At 43.2% G+C, this 17686-nt stretch overlaps 1 protein-coding gene across 1 annotated transcript in view; it reads right to left on the minus strand.

Moving 5' to 3' along the window:
• Nucleotides 1-17686, minus strand: part of SLC16A10 (solute carrier family 16 member 10) — a 145181-nt gene that overhangs the window by 18347 nt on the left and 109148 nt on the right. The window contains exons 3-4 of the mRNA XM_073576003.1: nucleotides 11686-12088; nucleotides 10075-10218 (exon numbers count right to left, since the gene is read on the minus strand). Coding sequence (XP_073432104.1) covers nucleotides 10075-10218; nucleotides 11686-12088 — 547 coding nt within the window. The remainder of the gene's footprint in view (nucleotides 1-10074; nucleotides 10219-11685; nucleotides 12089-17686) is intronic.

The following is a 17686-nucleotide window of genomic DNA, read 5'->3' on the forward strand; positions in this document are numbered from 1 at the left end:
CTATACTCAAGAGTTGATGGAGACGGTTAAGATAGTGCAGGTTACCACCCCCCCATGTTGTCAGCAGGTCTGGCGATTCTCTAGGTGTCGCCTTGCACTCTCCCGAATCATCGGTCAAGCTCCCTGACACCTTTGCTGGTGAGAAGGATAAGTTTTGTACATTCAGGGAGGGTTGCAAATTGTTGTTTTCACTTAAACCTCGATCTCCTGGGGATGACAGTTAGCGGGTGGGAATAATTATTTCCTTACTCAGGGAAGGCCCCCAATCTTGGGCCTTATCGTTGTCCCCTACTTCCCCTGAATGGATGTCAGTGGATAGGTTTTTTGAGGCCCTAGGACTCATCTATGATGAACCAGACCGTGTCAGGGTGGCAGAGGATACTATCATGGGTCTTGCTCAGAGAAAGATCCCAGCCGAGTGGTATTGCTCGGAGTTTAGACGATGGTCCCCAGAAGTCTCATGGAACGACTCTGCATTCAGGTACCAGTTCTAGAAGGGACTGTCTGACCATTTGAAGGATGCTCTGGCTCTCAATCCACCACCTAGTTCTTTGGAGGAGGCTATGACTCAGGCATCCGGATGGATCAAAGACTAAGGGAGAGGGTCTCTCATTTTGATATGTAAGCTGTTTTTTGGTATGCACTTGTTCTTAGGAGTCAGATTTCGGCCATTACTAGGCAGGAATCTAGACCCTCACATGCTGCAGTCTCCTGCTCTTTGTCTAATACAAAGGAGATTGCAGATGAGATTGCTTTACAGCAACTCTCTCCGGAGGCTAAGTCCTTCGTCCCTTCTTCTGAGCATGCTCATGGGACAATCGGCCATTGGAGCTCAGGAGTCAGGTGCTCAGGTCCTGCTCCAGATTCCATTGGCTCAGCTCAGAGATCTGGAAGCCTTTGGAAGGTCCCGTTTGCTATAAAAAGCGCGCATGGCTGTTCCGCCATGTGCTAGTATAGTCATACTTGCTGTTGTGTGTATGTGGATGGATGCATGTGCTGGTGAATGACTCATTTGAAATCCCCTTCCTTGATATTACACTTGTGTGAGGGAATGAGTTATAGCCAGTAAATAGCATCAGAGCGCCATTACTCCACTATTGCACTTGCTAGCGTCTAACATTGCGCCTGCGTTATTGCGGTGCTACCTTGCGGCCAGTCTTACGCCGTGCTGCTGTAGCAGCTGTTGTTTGCGTCTGCAGTTGCAGCGCCTATTTTTCACGAGAGTTTACGGTAGGTCCTGGCGGAGTGAGTGCCGTCTTTTAACTACTCCGGTGGCCACATACCGCTCATGCACCGCTGAGTCTCTGTGTTCTTAACAGGCTCAGCGTTGTTATATTTTCTTTATCTGCTCTGTGTGTTTAACAGAGATTCCTTAGTGCACCTGGGTGTCATCTAACCCTGTGCACATTACCGCCAGATTGCTCTGTCGTCACTTAGCTGCAGTTTCTCCACCTACCGCACGGTGGACCCCGAGTGGCAAAGGCACTTCATTTACATTTTTTATTTAGTGCCTTCCGCCACTCCTAACACTTGTTCAGACTAGTTCTTGATGTGCCGTCAGTTTTCTGTTGTTTGTATGCTAGCTTTCTGACTGAGCACTCCGCCCTGCACCATGCTGTGGTTTTAATTACATCCAATCACATTTCGTTCTGACCTTCCTATAAATATAGGCTTTACCAAGTTATTAGCCAGAGGAAATTACCTTGACGATGGTGAATGAGCTCACATTTTTTGGCCAAATTCTGTGCCAAGCATCTCTTGTGTTTTTCCTAAATTGCAAAAGCAATTCGCTATTCACTCTTCATGTATTTCACATTGACATGCCTTAATGCAATTGAGTGCAACCATTTCCTCATTTTTATAAGGGAAAAGAGTGTTATGCAGCGTGCAGATCCTTTGCTTCCGAGTAACCCTGATGCTACACCTCAGTCCGAGCCCATGGAGGTGGGGGTCACCACCGTCAAGGAAGGGGAGAGGAGACAATGATGTGATGGGAGACTTTGCTTCTACTGTGGTAGTCCGGGACACTGGAAAATGGACTGTCCCTCCTGTCCTCCTACTTCCAGGTGCCGGGAAACACCTACGTCTGAGTAGCTGTCGAGGAGGTTGCCCAGACTCTCAGGTACCTTTTTCCTCATATCTTAAACTACTGTTGGAAGTAGAACTTTTTGTCAAGAACGGTTGTACCTCCACTTCAGCTTTTGTGGATTGTGGGTCTTTTTGAACTTGATTGACTGATTTGGTGGCCAAATGTAAGTTAGGGACAGTCAGGTTGGAACCCATTAATATCATGGCCATTGATAAAACACCCCTCTGTTGTGAATTCTCTTGCTCGGAGTTCTGAGCCAAAGCTCCCTCTGCTCCCTCTGGTGGTTGCTGAGAGTAGTGGAGCTGGCCAGGTGGATGGAAGTTCCCCACATGATGACGATAATTGGAAACCTAGGATTACTGGCTGGGAGCATATAATTGAGGTGGCTGCTCTTGGAGGTTGCTGGTGATTTCCTCAGTGTGCATTTGGAGCGCTTTTGTCCCCTGCCTGATCTGCATGGTTCAGCTAAGTGATTCTTTTGCTAATCCTTTGCATCTAATCTGGTTGTGTCTTTTTTTTGCTTTCTGTTTTGCTGCTAGGGTTCAGCGTGCTCCCTGCTGGGGGCAGCGCTGGGCCCTGCTTCATATGTTGCAGCTTGTTCAGTCCCCTGTTATGTTAGTATCTTTTTGCTTTGCTGCCAGTTCATACCAGAGTGCTGATCTAGCGGGGGTGAGATCGTGTGATCTCAGGTTTTTTGTATATCAGTAGTGTTGGACTTTTTCAGGGTTTTGTGCGTGATTGCAGACAATATCTTTTCTGTCCTGTCCTGTCTAGACAGCTTGGGCCCCACCATTTGCTCAGTCTGTTCTATGCGTGTGTTTGTGTCTCATCTTCTTTCACCGACAATATATGTTTGGGCGCTGTCTATTCCTTTGGGAATCTGCTCCGGGGCAGTTTAGATTTCATCTTTCTGTCTTTAGGCTTAGTTAGTTCTCCGGCTGTGACGAAGCGTCTAGGACATCGTAGGAACGCTCCACGGCTACTGCTAGTTGTGCAGATAGGATCAGGGGTCTGCGATCCGCTTAGTTACCAACCTCTCTGGTCTTCTGGTGGCTTAGCCTGTTCCTGCCATCCTCCTCGGTGACCCATTCATAACACCCCTCACCACTAAGAATGTTGTTAAGTTTATCTCTGAGGAGTTTATCCTAAAGGTGGGGTCCTGTCAACAAGAATGTATTACATGTTTTATTATAGACAATCTACCTGTGGGACTGTTGGTGGTGTTTCCCTAATTACTGTTACATAACCCGATCATTGATTGGGAATCTCGGGGCATTGTTAATTGGGGTTCTAATTGTTCTAAACGTTGCCTTGTTAATGTGTCTGTGTCTTCCATCAGTCTGGAGGGTATTCCGGAGTACCTGAAGGATTTTGAGGATATATTCTCCGAAAAGGAGGCTGAGGTTCTACCACCACACTGCCCATTCGATTGTGCTGTTAATCTCGTATCTGGTGCCAAACTGCCCAAGGCCCGTTTATACAATGTGTCCAGCCCCAAGCGGGCGGCTATGAAGGAGTATATCTCCGATAGTCTTCATAAAGAGAACATTCGTGCGTCTGTTTCTCTTTTAGCGGTGGGGTTCTTTTTTGTGAAGAAAAAAGATGATGGTTTATTCCCACGCCTTGATTTTCAAGAATTAAACAAGATCACCGTGAGGAATTCTTACATCCTTCCACTTATTTCTGATTTGTACAATCAATTGTCTGGGGCCAAATAGTTCTCTAAATTGGACCTCAGGGAAGCATATAATCTCATCCGCATGCGGGAGGGGGATGAGTGGAAAACGTCTTTCCTCACCTCTGAGGGTTTGTTTGAGAACCTGGTTATGCCCTTTGGTTGTCTGACTAACGGGCCAGCGGTTTTTCAGAATTTCATTAATCATGTTTTTTCAGATTTCATTTGGCGCTTCATGGTGGTGTATCTGGATGATATCCTTATATATTCTGCTGATAAAATGAAACATATGGGTCATCTCCATTCAGTCCTCCAGAGGCTCAGGGAGAACTCTCTCTTTGCCAAACTGGAGAAGTGTTCATTTTTGTGCAAGAATTGTCCTTTCTGGGGTTTATTTTGTCTGCTGAGTGGTTTTGCATGGACCCTAGAAAGGTACAGGCTATTGTTCATTGGGTGCAACCCAAAGATCTCAAGGGTCTTCAGAGATTTTTGGGTTTTGCCAATTACTATAGAAAATCCATCAAGGGGTTTTCACAGGTGGTTAAACCCCTCAGTGATATAACCCGCAAGGTGGCTGATATCAAAAACTGGTCAGCTCCAGCTTTAGCGGCATTTTCTTCTTTAAAAGAATGTTTTATGTCTGCCCCTGTACTGGATTCAACCTGATCTGTCTGAGCCATTTATCGCGGAGGTGGAGGCCTCGGAGGTGGGAGTGGGGGCGATATTGTCTCAAGGGCCCACCATGTTAACCAATTTAAGACCCTGTGCCTTCTTTTCTAAAAAGTTTTACTCTGCTGAAAGGAATTACGATGTGGGTAACTGAGAGTTACTAGCCAATAACCCTTTTGTGACATATGACATACTATCCCGTCCAGGTGACCAGAGCCTGTATGACCGTGGATGGGATAGTACGTCATCGCGATCAGCTGCGCTCCCCCCGTGAGCTGACACCCGGCACTATGTGCCAGGAGCGGTCAGGGACTGCTCTCAGCACATTGCGATCAAACATGATCGCAGTGTTCCGGTGGTATAGGGAAGCATCGGGCAGGGAGGGGGCTCCCTGTGTATTACCCTGAGACCCTCAGAAGAACGCGATGTGATCGCGTTGTTTCAAGGGCCTCCTTCCTGCAGGACCCCAAATCCAAGATGGCCACGGGGTCCTTCCAGGTCCTGCAGGGAGGTGGCTTCTCAGCGCCTGCTCTCAGCCTCCTGCAGTGCCCGTCAGATCGCTGATCTGACACAGTGCATTGCAAAGTGTCAGATCAACGATCTGATATAATACAGTGATGTCCCACTCTGGGACAAAGTAAAAAAGTGAAAAAAAAAATGTGTAAAAATATTTTTTTTAAAAATTCCTAAATATAAAAAATATATTCCCCAATAAATACATTTCTTTATATAAAAAAAAAACAAAAAAACAATAAAAGTACACATATTTAGTATTGCCGCGTCTGCAACGACCCACCCTATAATACTGTCCAACTAGTTAACCCCTTTAGTGAACCCCTTAAAAAAAAGGCAAAAAAAATGCTTTATCATCATACTGCCAAACAAAAAGTGGAATAACACGCGATCAAAAAGACGGATATAAATAAACATGGTACCGCTGAAAACATCATCTTGTCCTACAGAACATGAGCCGCCATACAGCGTCATCAGCGAAAAAATAAAAAAGTTATAGCTTGTAGAATAAAGCAATGCAAAAATATTTATTTTTTTGATATAAAATAGTTTTTATTATATAAAAGCGCCAAAACATAAAAAATATATAAATGAGGTATCACTGTAATCGTACTTACCTGAAGCATAAAACTGCTTTATCAATTTTACCACACGTGGAACGGTATAAACGCCCCTCAAAAGAAATTCATGAATTGCTGGTTTTTGTTCATTTTGCCTCCCAAAAATCGTAATAAAAAGCGATAAAAAAATGCCATGTGCCCGAAGATGGTACCAATAAAAACGTCAACTTGTCCCGCAAAAAATAAGACCTCACATGACTCTGTGGGCCAAAATATGGGAAAATTACAGCTCTCAAAATGTGATGATGCAAAAACTATTTTTTGCAATAAAAAGCGTCTTTTATCGTGTGACAGTTGCCAAACATAAACACCCGCTATAAATGGTAAATCAAACCCCCCTTATCACCCCCTTAGTTAGGGAAAATTAATAAAATAAAAAAATGTATTTATTTCCATTTTCCCATTAGGGTTAGGGCTAGGGTTAGGGGTGTGCTATGGTTAGGTTTGTAGTTAGGGTAATGGATAGGGTTGGGATTAGTATTAGGGTTGTGTTGGGGTTTGGGTTGGAGTTAGAATAGGGGGTTTCCACTGTTTAGGCACGTCAGGGGCTCTCCAAACGCGACATGGCGTCTGATCTCAATTCCAGCCAATTCTGAGATGAAAATGTCAAACGGTGCTCCTTCCCTTCTGAGCTCTGCCATGCGCCAAAACAGTGGTTTACCCCCACATATGGGGAATCAGCATACTCAGGACAAATTTCACAATAACTCATGGGGTCCAATTTCTTCTATTAACCTGGCGAAAATAAAAAATGTGGGGGTAAAAAGATCATTTTTGTGGAAAAAAATATGATTTTTTATTTTTATGGCTCTACGTTATAAACTTCTGTGAAGCACTTGAGGGTTCAAAGTTCTCACCACACATCTAGATAAGGTCCTTGGGGTGTCTAGTTTCCAAAATGGGGTCACTTGTGGGGGGTTTCCACTGTTTAGACACATTAGGGGCTCTCCAAAGGCGACATGGCATCCGATCTCAATTCCAACCAATTTTGCGTTGAAAAAGTCAAATGGCGCTCTTTCCCTTCCGAGAAATGCCATGCGCCAAAACAGTGGTTTACCCCGACACATGGGGTATCAGGGTACTCAGGACGAATTGCACAATAACTTTTGGGGTCCAATTTCTCCCGTTACCCTTAGGAAAATAAAAAAAATTAGACCTGAAGTAATTTTTTTGTGAAAAAGGATAAATGTTCATTTTTTTAAACATTTCAAAAATTCCTGTGAAGCACCTGAAGGGTTAATAAACTTCTTGAATGTGGTTTTGCGCACCTTGAAGGGTGCAGTTTTTAGAATGGGGTCAATTTTGGGCATTTTCTATCATATAGACCCCTCAAAGTGACTTCAAATGTGATGTGGTCCCCAAAAAAATGGTGTTGTAAAAATGAGAAATTGCTGGTCAACGTTTAACCCTTACAACTTCCTATCAAAAATAATTGTGCTGATGTAAAGTAAACATGCAGGAAATGTTACTTATTAAGTATTTTTTGTGACATATCTCTGTGATTTAAGGGCATGAAAATTTAAAATTGGAAAATTGCGACATTTTCTAAATTTTTGCCAAATTTTTGTTTTGTTTCACAAATAAACGCAAGTCATATCAAAGAAATTTTACCTCTATCATGAAGTACAATATGTCACGATTACATGGCGTGCCTGTGAGTGTTGTCTCTGATAGAGGGGTGCAATTTGTGTCTAAGTTCTGGAGGGCTTTTTGTAAAAGGCTGGGTATCAGTTTGACCTTTTCTTCAGTCTATCATCCTGAGACCAACGGTCAGACTGAGAGGACCAATCAATCTTTGGAGCAGATTTTATGCTGCCTTGCCACATCTCGTCAGGATGATTGGTGCTCTTCATTAGCATTGGCAGAATTCGCATTTAATAATTGTATTAATCAGTCCACTGGTATTTCCCCGCTCTTTTGCAATTATGGTTTTCACCCTCATTTTGGTGAATTTTCTCGGCTGGATTTGGGGTGTCCAGGAGCTGATGTTGCCATTCATCGGTTGGGGGAGATCTGGGGGGAGGTCCAAAGGAACCGCCATCACTGCGGATCCCCAATGTGTTCTATAAGGCTCTTTTGAAACCGTGGGTGTCTTCCTCAGGGGACTCTCCATCTCGTCCGCCTCCTGTTTTGGTGGATGATCAGACCAAGTATGAGGTGGAATGGATAATGGATTCTTGGATGCTTCGTCATTCACTTCAGTATCTGTTCCATTGGAAAGGTTACGGTCCAGAGGACGAGTCTTGCTTAACCGCGCGATCGGTCCATGTCTTTCATGCTCGGTATCCGGGGAAACCTGAGGGTCTGGTGGCCCCCCAAGGAGTGGGGGGTACTGTTATGATCTAGTCCGGGGTTTGTTTCTGATTATTCTCTCCCCGGGATGGTCATGCGGGGGTTAATCTTCTCTGCCTCGTTTTGGTATTTGTCTGGCTATTTCAGTCCGCTGGTCCCTGCAAGCAGTGTCAGTTATAGTTCCAGTCTCTGGTTTGAGCAGCTGACCCCGTTATACCCTGTCCTCTGCCCATTTACCTAGGTCCCGTTCCTGTTTTCCCCTTGACGTCGCTCATCGTAGTACTCGCTCTGTGTTGTGACCTCTTGATATTTGACTCGGCTTGTCATCTGACCTGTGTTACTGTCGTCCATCTCTGGCTTTCCTTCTCCCGACCGGCTCTGACTTCTTTGGCTTTTTTCTGACCACGTGTATTGCTGTGACCTCTGGTACTTTGTTCCCTCTCTCTTGCTGACCCGGCTTTTCTGACTACTCTTCCACCACCTAGTGGCTCCTGCCTGCTGATCTGTGGTTTCACTGTGAGCGCACCTATTTACCTTCACCCGCATCCCCTGGTGGAGGTTGTGTGCTACTGCGCTGTAGCAGGCATTACAGTTAGCTCAAGTCTATTCCTGTATCTATGTAGTAAGCTAGGTTTTGTCCCCATATTTGTGTACCTATCTCATTTCTGATCCTGTATCTATGTAGTTAACTTGGTTCTTTTCTCGTATTTGTGTACAAAGCCTGCTTCTGTCCTTGTGCTATACCTTGTCCTATGTGGTAAGCGTGGTTCAGCTCCTGTATCTAAATAGTGAGCATGCGTTTATTCCCATATCTTTATAGTGAACTTAGTTCTGTTCCCGTATCTGTATAGTAAGCTTTGCAGTGTTCCCATATCTATGCATTAACCTCGTTCTATTCCTCTATCTATGTACAAGCCACTGTTAAGTGTAAAGCCTATTACCTCTGGTGCAGTGGCCAGAGATAAGTAGGCTAAAGTTGGACCGCCGCAACTTGTGGGTCAGTGCTTTGTAATTACCCATAGGCTAAAATTTTTCAGCCAGCCTCTCAGATAAAACACACACCAATAAATCCAATATGGAATTACAGGAAATAAACTTATTTATGGTACTTTAATGACTAAGTCAAATCCTGGATCAAAATCCCATCAAGATGCTGTGGGAGAATATTACAAGGGAAATTTGAGATAATTTGTTGGTTTAAAAAAAAAACAAAACAAAACAAAAAACTTTACTTGGGTTGCTGTCACAACACAGCTGTCGGGTGACCTGGGACCATGGGCTCCTTCCCTGTCCCTAAAAATAGGGGTGCCCTAGCTCGCCCTGCTCCCCGGGATACTTCAGATGGCGAAGATGCCGGGTCTCTGCCCTTGCCTTATCTCCTAAGTTAGCCCTCCTTCTGTTCTGTTCCCGCACCCAGGGAAGAGGGGGCGCTACTGTGCACCATAGTACACCAACCTGACAAACAAGGCTACACAGACAAGGGTTAACAGAAAACGCCAGACATACAAAATATTCACTCACATGTAACAGAGGAATGCACCAGGGTCTGAAGATAGGGGAATAAACAAAAACAGTGAAGGATAAGGAATTACCATGCGTACAATCCAAGCAACAGTTACTAATAACTCCTTCAACTCTCCTTCTCATATGTACTACTCTCCCACTATTAGTCATGCAGAAAATGCTAGCTCTGAAGAGAAATAGTATCAGACCCCAGATTATAAAGGGAAAAGGAGTAGCTAACCGAGCACAGCTGTAAGCACAGGGATTTTGACAACATGGCTGATTAACCCCTGTTCTGCCAGAAGAAATAAACATTTAAAATGAAGAAGTGCTTTTTCTCAGTGCCGATGTAGGAGCAATCAGACGCTGTGGTCTTTTGGCTCCACACTGCTGCGGTAACAGTGACAGTTGCCTTTGCTTCTCTAGATGACTATATAGTTGCAAATATACCTCCGACAGCTGTAGTAAAAACATGATGTATGATCATAGGGCCTTATTCCTTGCCACTGTCTTGCAATCGGATCAGCCACATATGGCTGCAGATTTGGTGCAGCAGACACAACCTGTTGTAAAACATGTTAAACAAGGCAGTTCCATGGAATACTGATTTTTTGATCCTACCATATAGGAAAGCTACCACTTGTACAGGGGGGTAAAATAAGTAGATATTTATATATCGATTTTGTGGTTGTACAGCATTAGTTTTGTATTACCTGTAAATAGACTTTCTTGACACCTGGAATGTAATCTGCAACTCTGCCACAAATAAGTCTTCCAACACCAGATGTAACACCAATACATAGTAACAAAACCACTTCCTGGACGTCAGCTCCTATACGCTCCTTAACATGGTTCATCTGGTGACGAGTGAAAAGAGTAATAAATGTAAGATTCTAAAAATGCTTAAACATTCTTTATTTTCTGTACAACCAAAATGTTTACTATAGTTAAAAAAACAAACAAGCATTTGATTGCCATAAAATCATGTACCATTATTTTCAAATTTTGTTTGTTACATAAAATCATGTATTTCTAAATTGTGTTTGTCATATTGGAAGACCTAGAGATCTTAGTGAAGGAATATGGGATCAGACAGGCTTGGACACATCCATATGGTAGGGCAGCATGGTGGCTCAGTGGTTAGTATTATAGAATTGCAGCGCTGGGGTCCTGAGTTCAAATCCCACCAAGGACAACATCTGCAAGGAGTTTGTATGTTCTCCCCGTGTTTGCGTGGGTTTCCTCTGTGTTCTCCTGTTTCCTCCCACACTCCAAAGACATACTGATAGGGAATCTAGATTGTCAGCCCAATGGGGACAGCGATGATAATGTGTGCAAAGCCCTGTGGAATTAATGGCGCTATATATAAGCAATGCATAATAAATAATAATAATGGTATTATAGCTGGAAAAGCTCGCTTATATAGCCCACAGAGTGTAGTGCTGGGTGAAGTGGTCACAGCAAAACACATTGATCCATGTGGCCCTGCACTGGGTAGATGGAGGTCCTCCGCTTAACCTGTTGTACTACCATAATGTTTCTCACAAGTGATGTGCTGCCGTCCGCAACTGATATGTTTGTGTCTCTGCAATGTAATGAAGATTTCAAGTCTTTTACCTACTACTAAGACCAAGTAAACATAAGTTTATTTTTTACTAATGCCTGGCTTCACGATAACAAAGGGTCCCATCTTGTTCCATTTTACGGCAGCATGCAGTCTCAGAGTGACAGCAGCTTAAGCAAATACATGTGCACACACCCAGGGACACGTGTACAGTATACGTTTCTTAAGGCCACAGAAGTAACCACTGGCCAGTGTCGTCCTACAAAATTCCCTTTAAGATCCCAGTAATGAGTCACCTTGTAATCAGTTTATTGTTTGGAAACCCTTCTAAGAAAACCAATTTGTCCAAAATGTACAATGTAAATGTCGTAAGACCACCACCAATCACTCAAAAGACTGGTCAGAAGTGCACAGCTGAGGAGGCAGAAATTCTATTGAATCCGTACTTTGGTACGTGTACAATCTGGCAGGAGATGTGACCTTCTGCCTCCAGAACTGCACACTTCTGAGGGTTTTTTCAATGAGGATCGCAGGACCCTGGCCCCCATTGATGTACCGGAAGTTTAAAGAACTAAAAAATCTAAAAAAAATTACCAAAGTTTAGTTACATTACAATTGTACCAGGATCATGTATATTTGGTCCAGAGAAGAGTAAAACCTTGTCCCTGACTTAATTGCCAATTGTCTTTAAGTGTCCCTGCCTTTAATATGTTCCATACCAGTGGATAAACGTAAAGCTATTTTATAAGCCATCACTTACCAAATGAACATAAGGCACAAAATAGCCAAAAAGTGCTGCTGGAATCCCAAATGCCCATATGCAATAACTCTTGATTTTGAAGATGGAGAAGTTAAAGACCTTTTTACCCCTCTTTCTGTTCCTAGGCAATAGTGGCTTATAGGTGAATCCAGCCAAAAATAGTATAAACAGGAAGACACATAAGACACGCAGGGTATTGTAAAGTCGTAGGGCTTTAAGCAAAAATTTGAGAAGAAAAGGCAGTGACACAGTAAATAGGCTGCTGCCTGCTGTGACAATACCATTTACTAGGCCCAAGCGTTTCTTAAAGTAGTGTCCCAAGATTACCAGGGAAGGTTGGTAAGCAAATGAGCAGCCACAGGCAAATAAAATTCCATATGTAAAATAAAGAGGCTCCAAGCTCCTACAAAAAAATAAAAACAAGTAAATAAAAACCTAGGGAGAAAATATTTAACATATCATTTTACATAGACAATAAAAAATGAGCCACTAGGGTCTTTTAAGAAGCCAAGCCTCAACTAACAACAACAGAAATTGATACACAAAGCTATAAAGTCTGGTTACCTAACTCACACCAGTAAACTACGAAAGCACTAGTATAGTGTATACACTAAGATGGCGGCAATGCCAGTTGGTGTTATTTAAAGAGAATCGGTCACCCCTTTTTTGAGATATCATATAGTGATATCATTCAATTGTGTGTCACATAAGGATTCTCTTAGTACTTTTGCTTCCCCCTGACCCCGCACCTTTCATGCATAAATATCTTTTTTATATCGGTTCAGATGTATGTAAACTGCTGCTGTCCGGTCCGCTGGGCGGGGCTTATTCACCTGCTCCCCCCCTCCCTGTCTTGCTCTATGCATTTCTTCTTGTGTAGAGCAAGACAGGGAGGGGGGAGCAGGTGAATAAGCCCCGCCCATCGGACCGGACCGTGGAAGTTTACATACATCTGAATCGATATAAAAAAGGTATTTATGCATGAAAGGTGAAGGGTCAGGGGGAAGCAAAAGTACTAAGAGAATCCTTATGTGACACAAAATTGAATGATATCATTATATGATATCTCAAAAAAGGGGTGACAGATTCCCTTTAAATGTGAATTTCTGTCTGCGGCATGTAAATGGTTAAAAAGCAGCGATTGTAGCTAGCTCCAGGTGCTGCTGTGAGTGGCAGGTGCTGGCTATGTAACATATCCGGGCCTGCCCGGTATGGTGGAGGCTCAGTTGCTCGGCAGTTCCTTACTTCCACACTTGATATTGAAAGTATAGTACATCCTATTTCAGGAAGGGGTTAAACCCAGGAGTCTAACTATACTAGGTGCAGGGGTTGCGATTGAACCTGGACCATGGAATAAAAAGGGGCCAAAAGATCCCTAAGGTTCAAATGAGAGGATTAATGCTTTTAAAGGCCCATGAATGGGAAATGGGTCCTCTGTTGTAGATTTTACTCTAAGGCCCACAAGTTGCAAGTTATGCCACCCTGTGTGAAGGTATCCTTTATATGTAAATGGTAGGACCTCAATTGTAGCATCACAGGGTCTTCTGGCCTGACAGAATGAATTAAAACTAGAGAAATAAATGCTTATATTTTTAAGGCTTGTAAAGACCAATGTAGCATTGCAATTGTCAATATGTCATCGAGTGACCTTTGCTGCATTTACGCTAGATTGTAAACTTAAATTTTTGCAAAATTTAGAGCACAAAAATTTGGGCAACTTTTGAAACAGAAATGCACTAAAATATGTAGCCCCAGATTTGACAAGATTGGCTCCTTTGATTTTTTTTTTACTTACCGTATATACTCGTGTATAAGCAGAGTTTTTCAGAACATTTTTTTGTGCTGAAAACGTCATCTTTAAGCTTATACACGAGTCATTGTCCCAGAAGCTGGCGGGAGAGGGTGAGTGGTGGAGCAGCGGGTCATAGGAGGCAGGACCTGGCGGCTGCCGCTGTAACTGTGCTCGCTGCTAAGGGAAATGAATATTCATTGCACTGGCAATGAGGAAGATATTCATCGAAACGCGTGTAAAGGGGGACCCTGGGTGATTCTTTCATTCTGGTAAATATGTTATTGCTTTAATTCTCTAGCCATGAGGTGTATTTCCCTTACTTGATCCTCTCTATACCCACATCATTTATTTTTAGGAAGGATTTTATCCTTCTGAGGAGTTCAGCTATGGGAAACCAGCAATGTCTGGGTTTCATCTATTTCATTGTGCATAATGTCGCTGCAGGCTTCATTTAACATGCTATTAGGCTCTAATATGTGAATTATATCATTAATATTATCCATTTCTGCTTGCTGCACCAGCACTTTAAGAATTGTTTTATATTCCCTCATGTGCTACATTATTGTACCAGTCATTTTATAGTTCTTATGTTTGTGTCATGCTATTTTCCACTTTCTGTATGGTTTGCTGTTTCTTTTTATTTTTTGTGTTATTTAATAAAATTTGAATATTTTATATAATATCCTTGGAGGACCTTTTTCTCTATAGTGTCTATACTTGTGTGTGATGCATCAGCACTAAATACTATAAGTTGGTGAAGTAAATTGAGAAAAATGTAGATATAAATTAAAATTTTGCGATCAAATAACTAAAAATTGGCATGTGCTTATGTATACTTTATTCATCTCTTTCGCTATGAAGCCCCTAAAAATTTTTGATGCAATCAATTATCTTTATAAGTCACATGCTTATTGAAAGGAAGTCCCCCTGTGTGCAATCTAAGTGTCACATGGTCTGTCAGTGTATATACACACCTTCTCTGAAAGGACACAGAGGCTGCAACACCACTAAGCAAAGGCACCACTAACTAAACAACACCATGAAGACCAAGGAGATCTCCAAACAAGTCAGGGACAAAGTAGTTGAGAAATACAAGTCAGGGTTGGATTATTAAAATATTTCCAATCTCTGATGATCTCCCGGACCACCATCAAATCCATTATCATCAAATGGAAAGAATACGGTACCACAACAAACCTGCCAAGAGAGTGCCACCACCAAAGTTCTCAGCTCAGGCAAGGAGGGCATTAATCAGAGAGGCAGCACAGAGACCAAAAGTATTAACACTGAAGTAGCTGCAGAGTTCCCAAGCAAAGACTGGAGTATCTGTCCATACAACCACAATAAGCTGTACACTCCATAGAGGTGGTCTTTATGGAAGAGTGGCCAGAAAAAAGCATTTACTTACACAAAAAAAATTGTAAAGCAGACATGGGGGAGACACCTCAAATGTATGGAGGAAGGTGCTGTGGTCAGATCAGAGAAAAATTTAACTTTTTGACCACCAATGTAAACACTATATCTGGGGTCAAACCAACACAGTTCATCACCCCAAGAAACACCATCCCAAAAGTGAAACGTGGTGGCAGCATCATGCTGTGGGGATGTTTTTCGGCAGCTGGGACAGGAAAAATGATCTGAGTTGATCGGAAGATGAATGGTATGAAATACAGGAATAATCTAGAGCAAAACTTGTTTTCAGTCTGTCAGTGATAAGAGACTGGGACAGAGTTTCACCTTCCAACAAGACAATGACCTGCAGCATACTGCTAAAGCAACACTCGATTGGTTTAAGGGGAAATGTGTAAATGTTTTGGAGTGGTCTAGTCAAAGCCCAGACCTTAATCTAATTGAGAATCTGTGGTCAGTCATCAGAGGAAACCATTTAACCTGAAGGAGCAGTTATGCCTTGAGGAACGGGCAAAAATCCCAGTGTCAAAATGTCAAAAGATCATAACGACTTAACCAAAACAAACTTGCAACTGTAACTGCCCAAAAAGGAGGATCTACAAAGTACTAACTTTACGGGGGTGAATAGTTATGCACACTGAAATTTTCAGTTATATTGTCTTAATTTTGCCCTATTTGCTGTTTGCTTCACAAAAAAAGAAAAACAAATGTTTGCAGTTGTAGGCATATTCTGAAGTGATCCAAACCTAAAAAAAAACAATGAAATTCCAGGTTGTGAGGTAGCAAAACCCAAAAAATGCCAAGAGGGTGAATACTTTTGCAGGCCACTGTTGTTAGGCGTCGCGTTTCTGCGTCTGCTCTGCAGGAATCCAGAGCCTCAAATTCTGCGGTCTCCTGCTGTCTTTCTACTGCAGAGGAGATTACTTTGCAGCAGACCGCTCCAGAGACTATGTCCCTCTGTGCTCCTACTGGGCATGCTCACGAGACGATCTCCCATTGGAGATCGGGAGTCATGTGTCTAGGTCCTGTTCCAGATCTCATTGGTCCATCTCGGAGATCTGAAAGGTCCTGCACGGCTATAAAAAGTGCGCATGGCCGTTCCGCCATGCGCTAGTATAGACTATACTGCTATGTGTGAATGGTGACGGATGTATGATTCTGGTGACTGACTTATTATGAAACCCCTTCCCTCTGATATTACGCATGTGGTTAGGGAATTAGATCAGTAGTCTGCGCCAGTCTGTGGCAAGTCTTAGGCCACTGTGCACATCGCACCTCTGCGCTAGCGTCCGACATAGCGCGTGCTTTGTAGCTGTGTCGTCCAGCGGCAGTGTCCTGCGCCGCGCTGCAGTTGCAGCCCTTCTTGGCGTTCGCAGTAGCGACGCCGCACACACGGTAGGTCTAGACGGACGCAGCCCCTCTGTCTTAGTTCCTGCTCCTGTGACCTTATACCGTGTGTGCATTTACCTGAGGCCAGTGACTCTAACAGGCTCAGCCTTTTGTATGTTTTTGTCGCGGCGCCTCTGTGTGTGAACAGAGCCCGCTCTGCGCACTTCAGGTGAATTTGAACCTGTGCGCATTATATTGCCATATTGCTCGTCTGCCATTACTCAGCAGCGGTTGTAACACCTACTGCACGGTGGACTGCGAGCGGCGAACGCACTTTATTATTACTTTTATTTAGTGCGTTCTGTCGTTCCTAACAACTGTACAGTATGTAATTTTGCATTGCAGGGTGTATAAAGATTATCATTAAAGGGTATGTTTACTACTTGGACAACCCCTTTTCAATACCTATGTGTCCCTCAAGTAAAATATTAACACACTCACCTCCAGTGGCAGCGCTGAACCAGCAATGTCGACATTGGCTCTCAGAGGGCTCTCGTGACATTGTCATGTGGCCAATCAGTGGCCACTTTACTGTCCCCTCCTTCGGACGTAACTGACTTCCAGAGGAAGTCAGAGCTGCGGCTGCTCCCTCACTTCCTCTGGATGTCTGATTTATCCGAAGGAGGGGACAGTGCAGCGGCTGCTAGATGACGGAAGAAATCACGTGACATAGCAATATCAGTCAAGACCCAGGAGAGCCAGAACCAACACAGCTGTAATGGCACCGGAGGTGAGTATAGGTGTTATTGTTTTACTTGGAGAAAACATAGTGATTGAGAAGGGGTTGTTCAAGTAGTGGACAACCCTTTTAATTTATTGTAATTTTGACCAGACTTGTTTTTCTTTTGGAATAATTTAAAACGTTTATATTTTAACCACCTCTTCAGCACGAGATATGTATGATTTTGTTCAGTTGCATACTGTAATATGTACTGGCATATACAAATATACTGGGGTTTGCATCGATCTGATATTTATGGAAGATGGGTAGCACGGTGGCTCAGTGGTTAGCACTGCAGTCCTGGGTGCTAATCCCATCAAGGACAACATCTGCAAGGAATTTGCATGAACACCAATGGGGACAGTGCTGATGATGTCTGTAAGGTGCTATGGAATTAATAGCGCTATATAAATGAGTAAATTAAATAAGAGACAAATAAATATATTTTTGCCGTTGTAGCGAAGGGACGAAAAGAACGCATTCACTCACATCAATGTAAGGCCATTCTAACCACTCCAACTTAATAATGTTGGATGGATGATGGTATACAGGCCATATCTACTGCCTGTGACCTCCAAGGGCAACAACATCTTGTAAGTTGGGAATTTAATAAAATTCCAACAGACCTAGCTCAATCCACAATCAGCACCAGCATGAGCTCACCAAGAGGAGGTTTGTGGGTGTAACCT

This window comes from Dendrobates tinctorius, unplaced genomic scaffold (assembly GCF_039654945.1).
Source record: "Dendrobates tinctorius isolate UK_male_01 unplaced genomic scaffold, ASM3965494v1 ptg000046l, whole genome shotgun sequence".
Taxonomy (NCBI): Eukaryota; Metazoa; Chordata; class Amphibia; order Anura; family Dendrobatidae; genus Dendrobates; species Dendrobates tinctorius.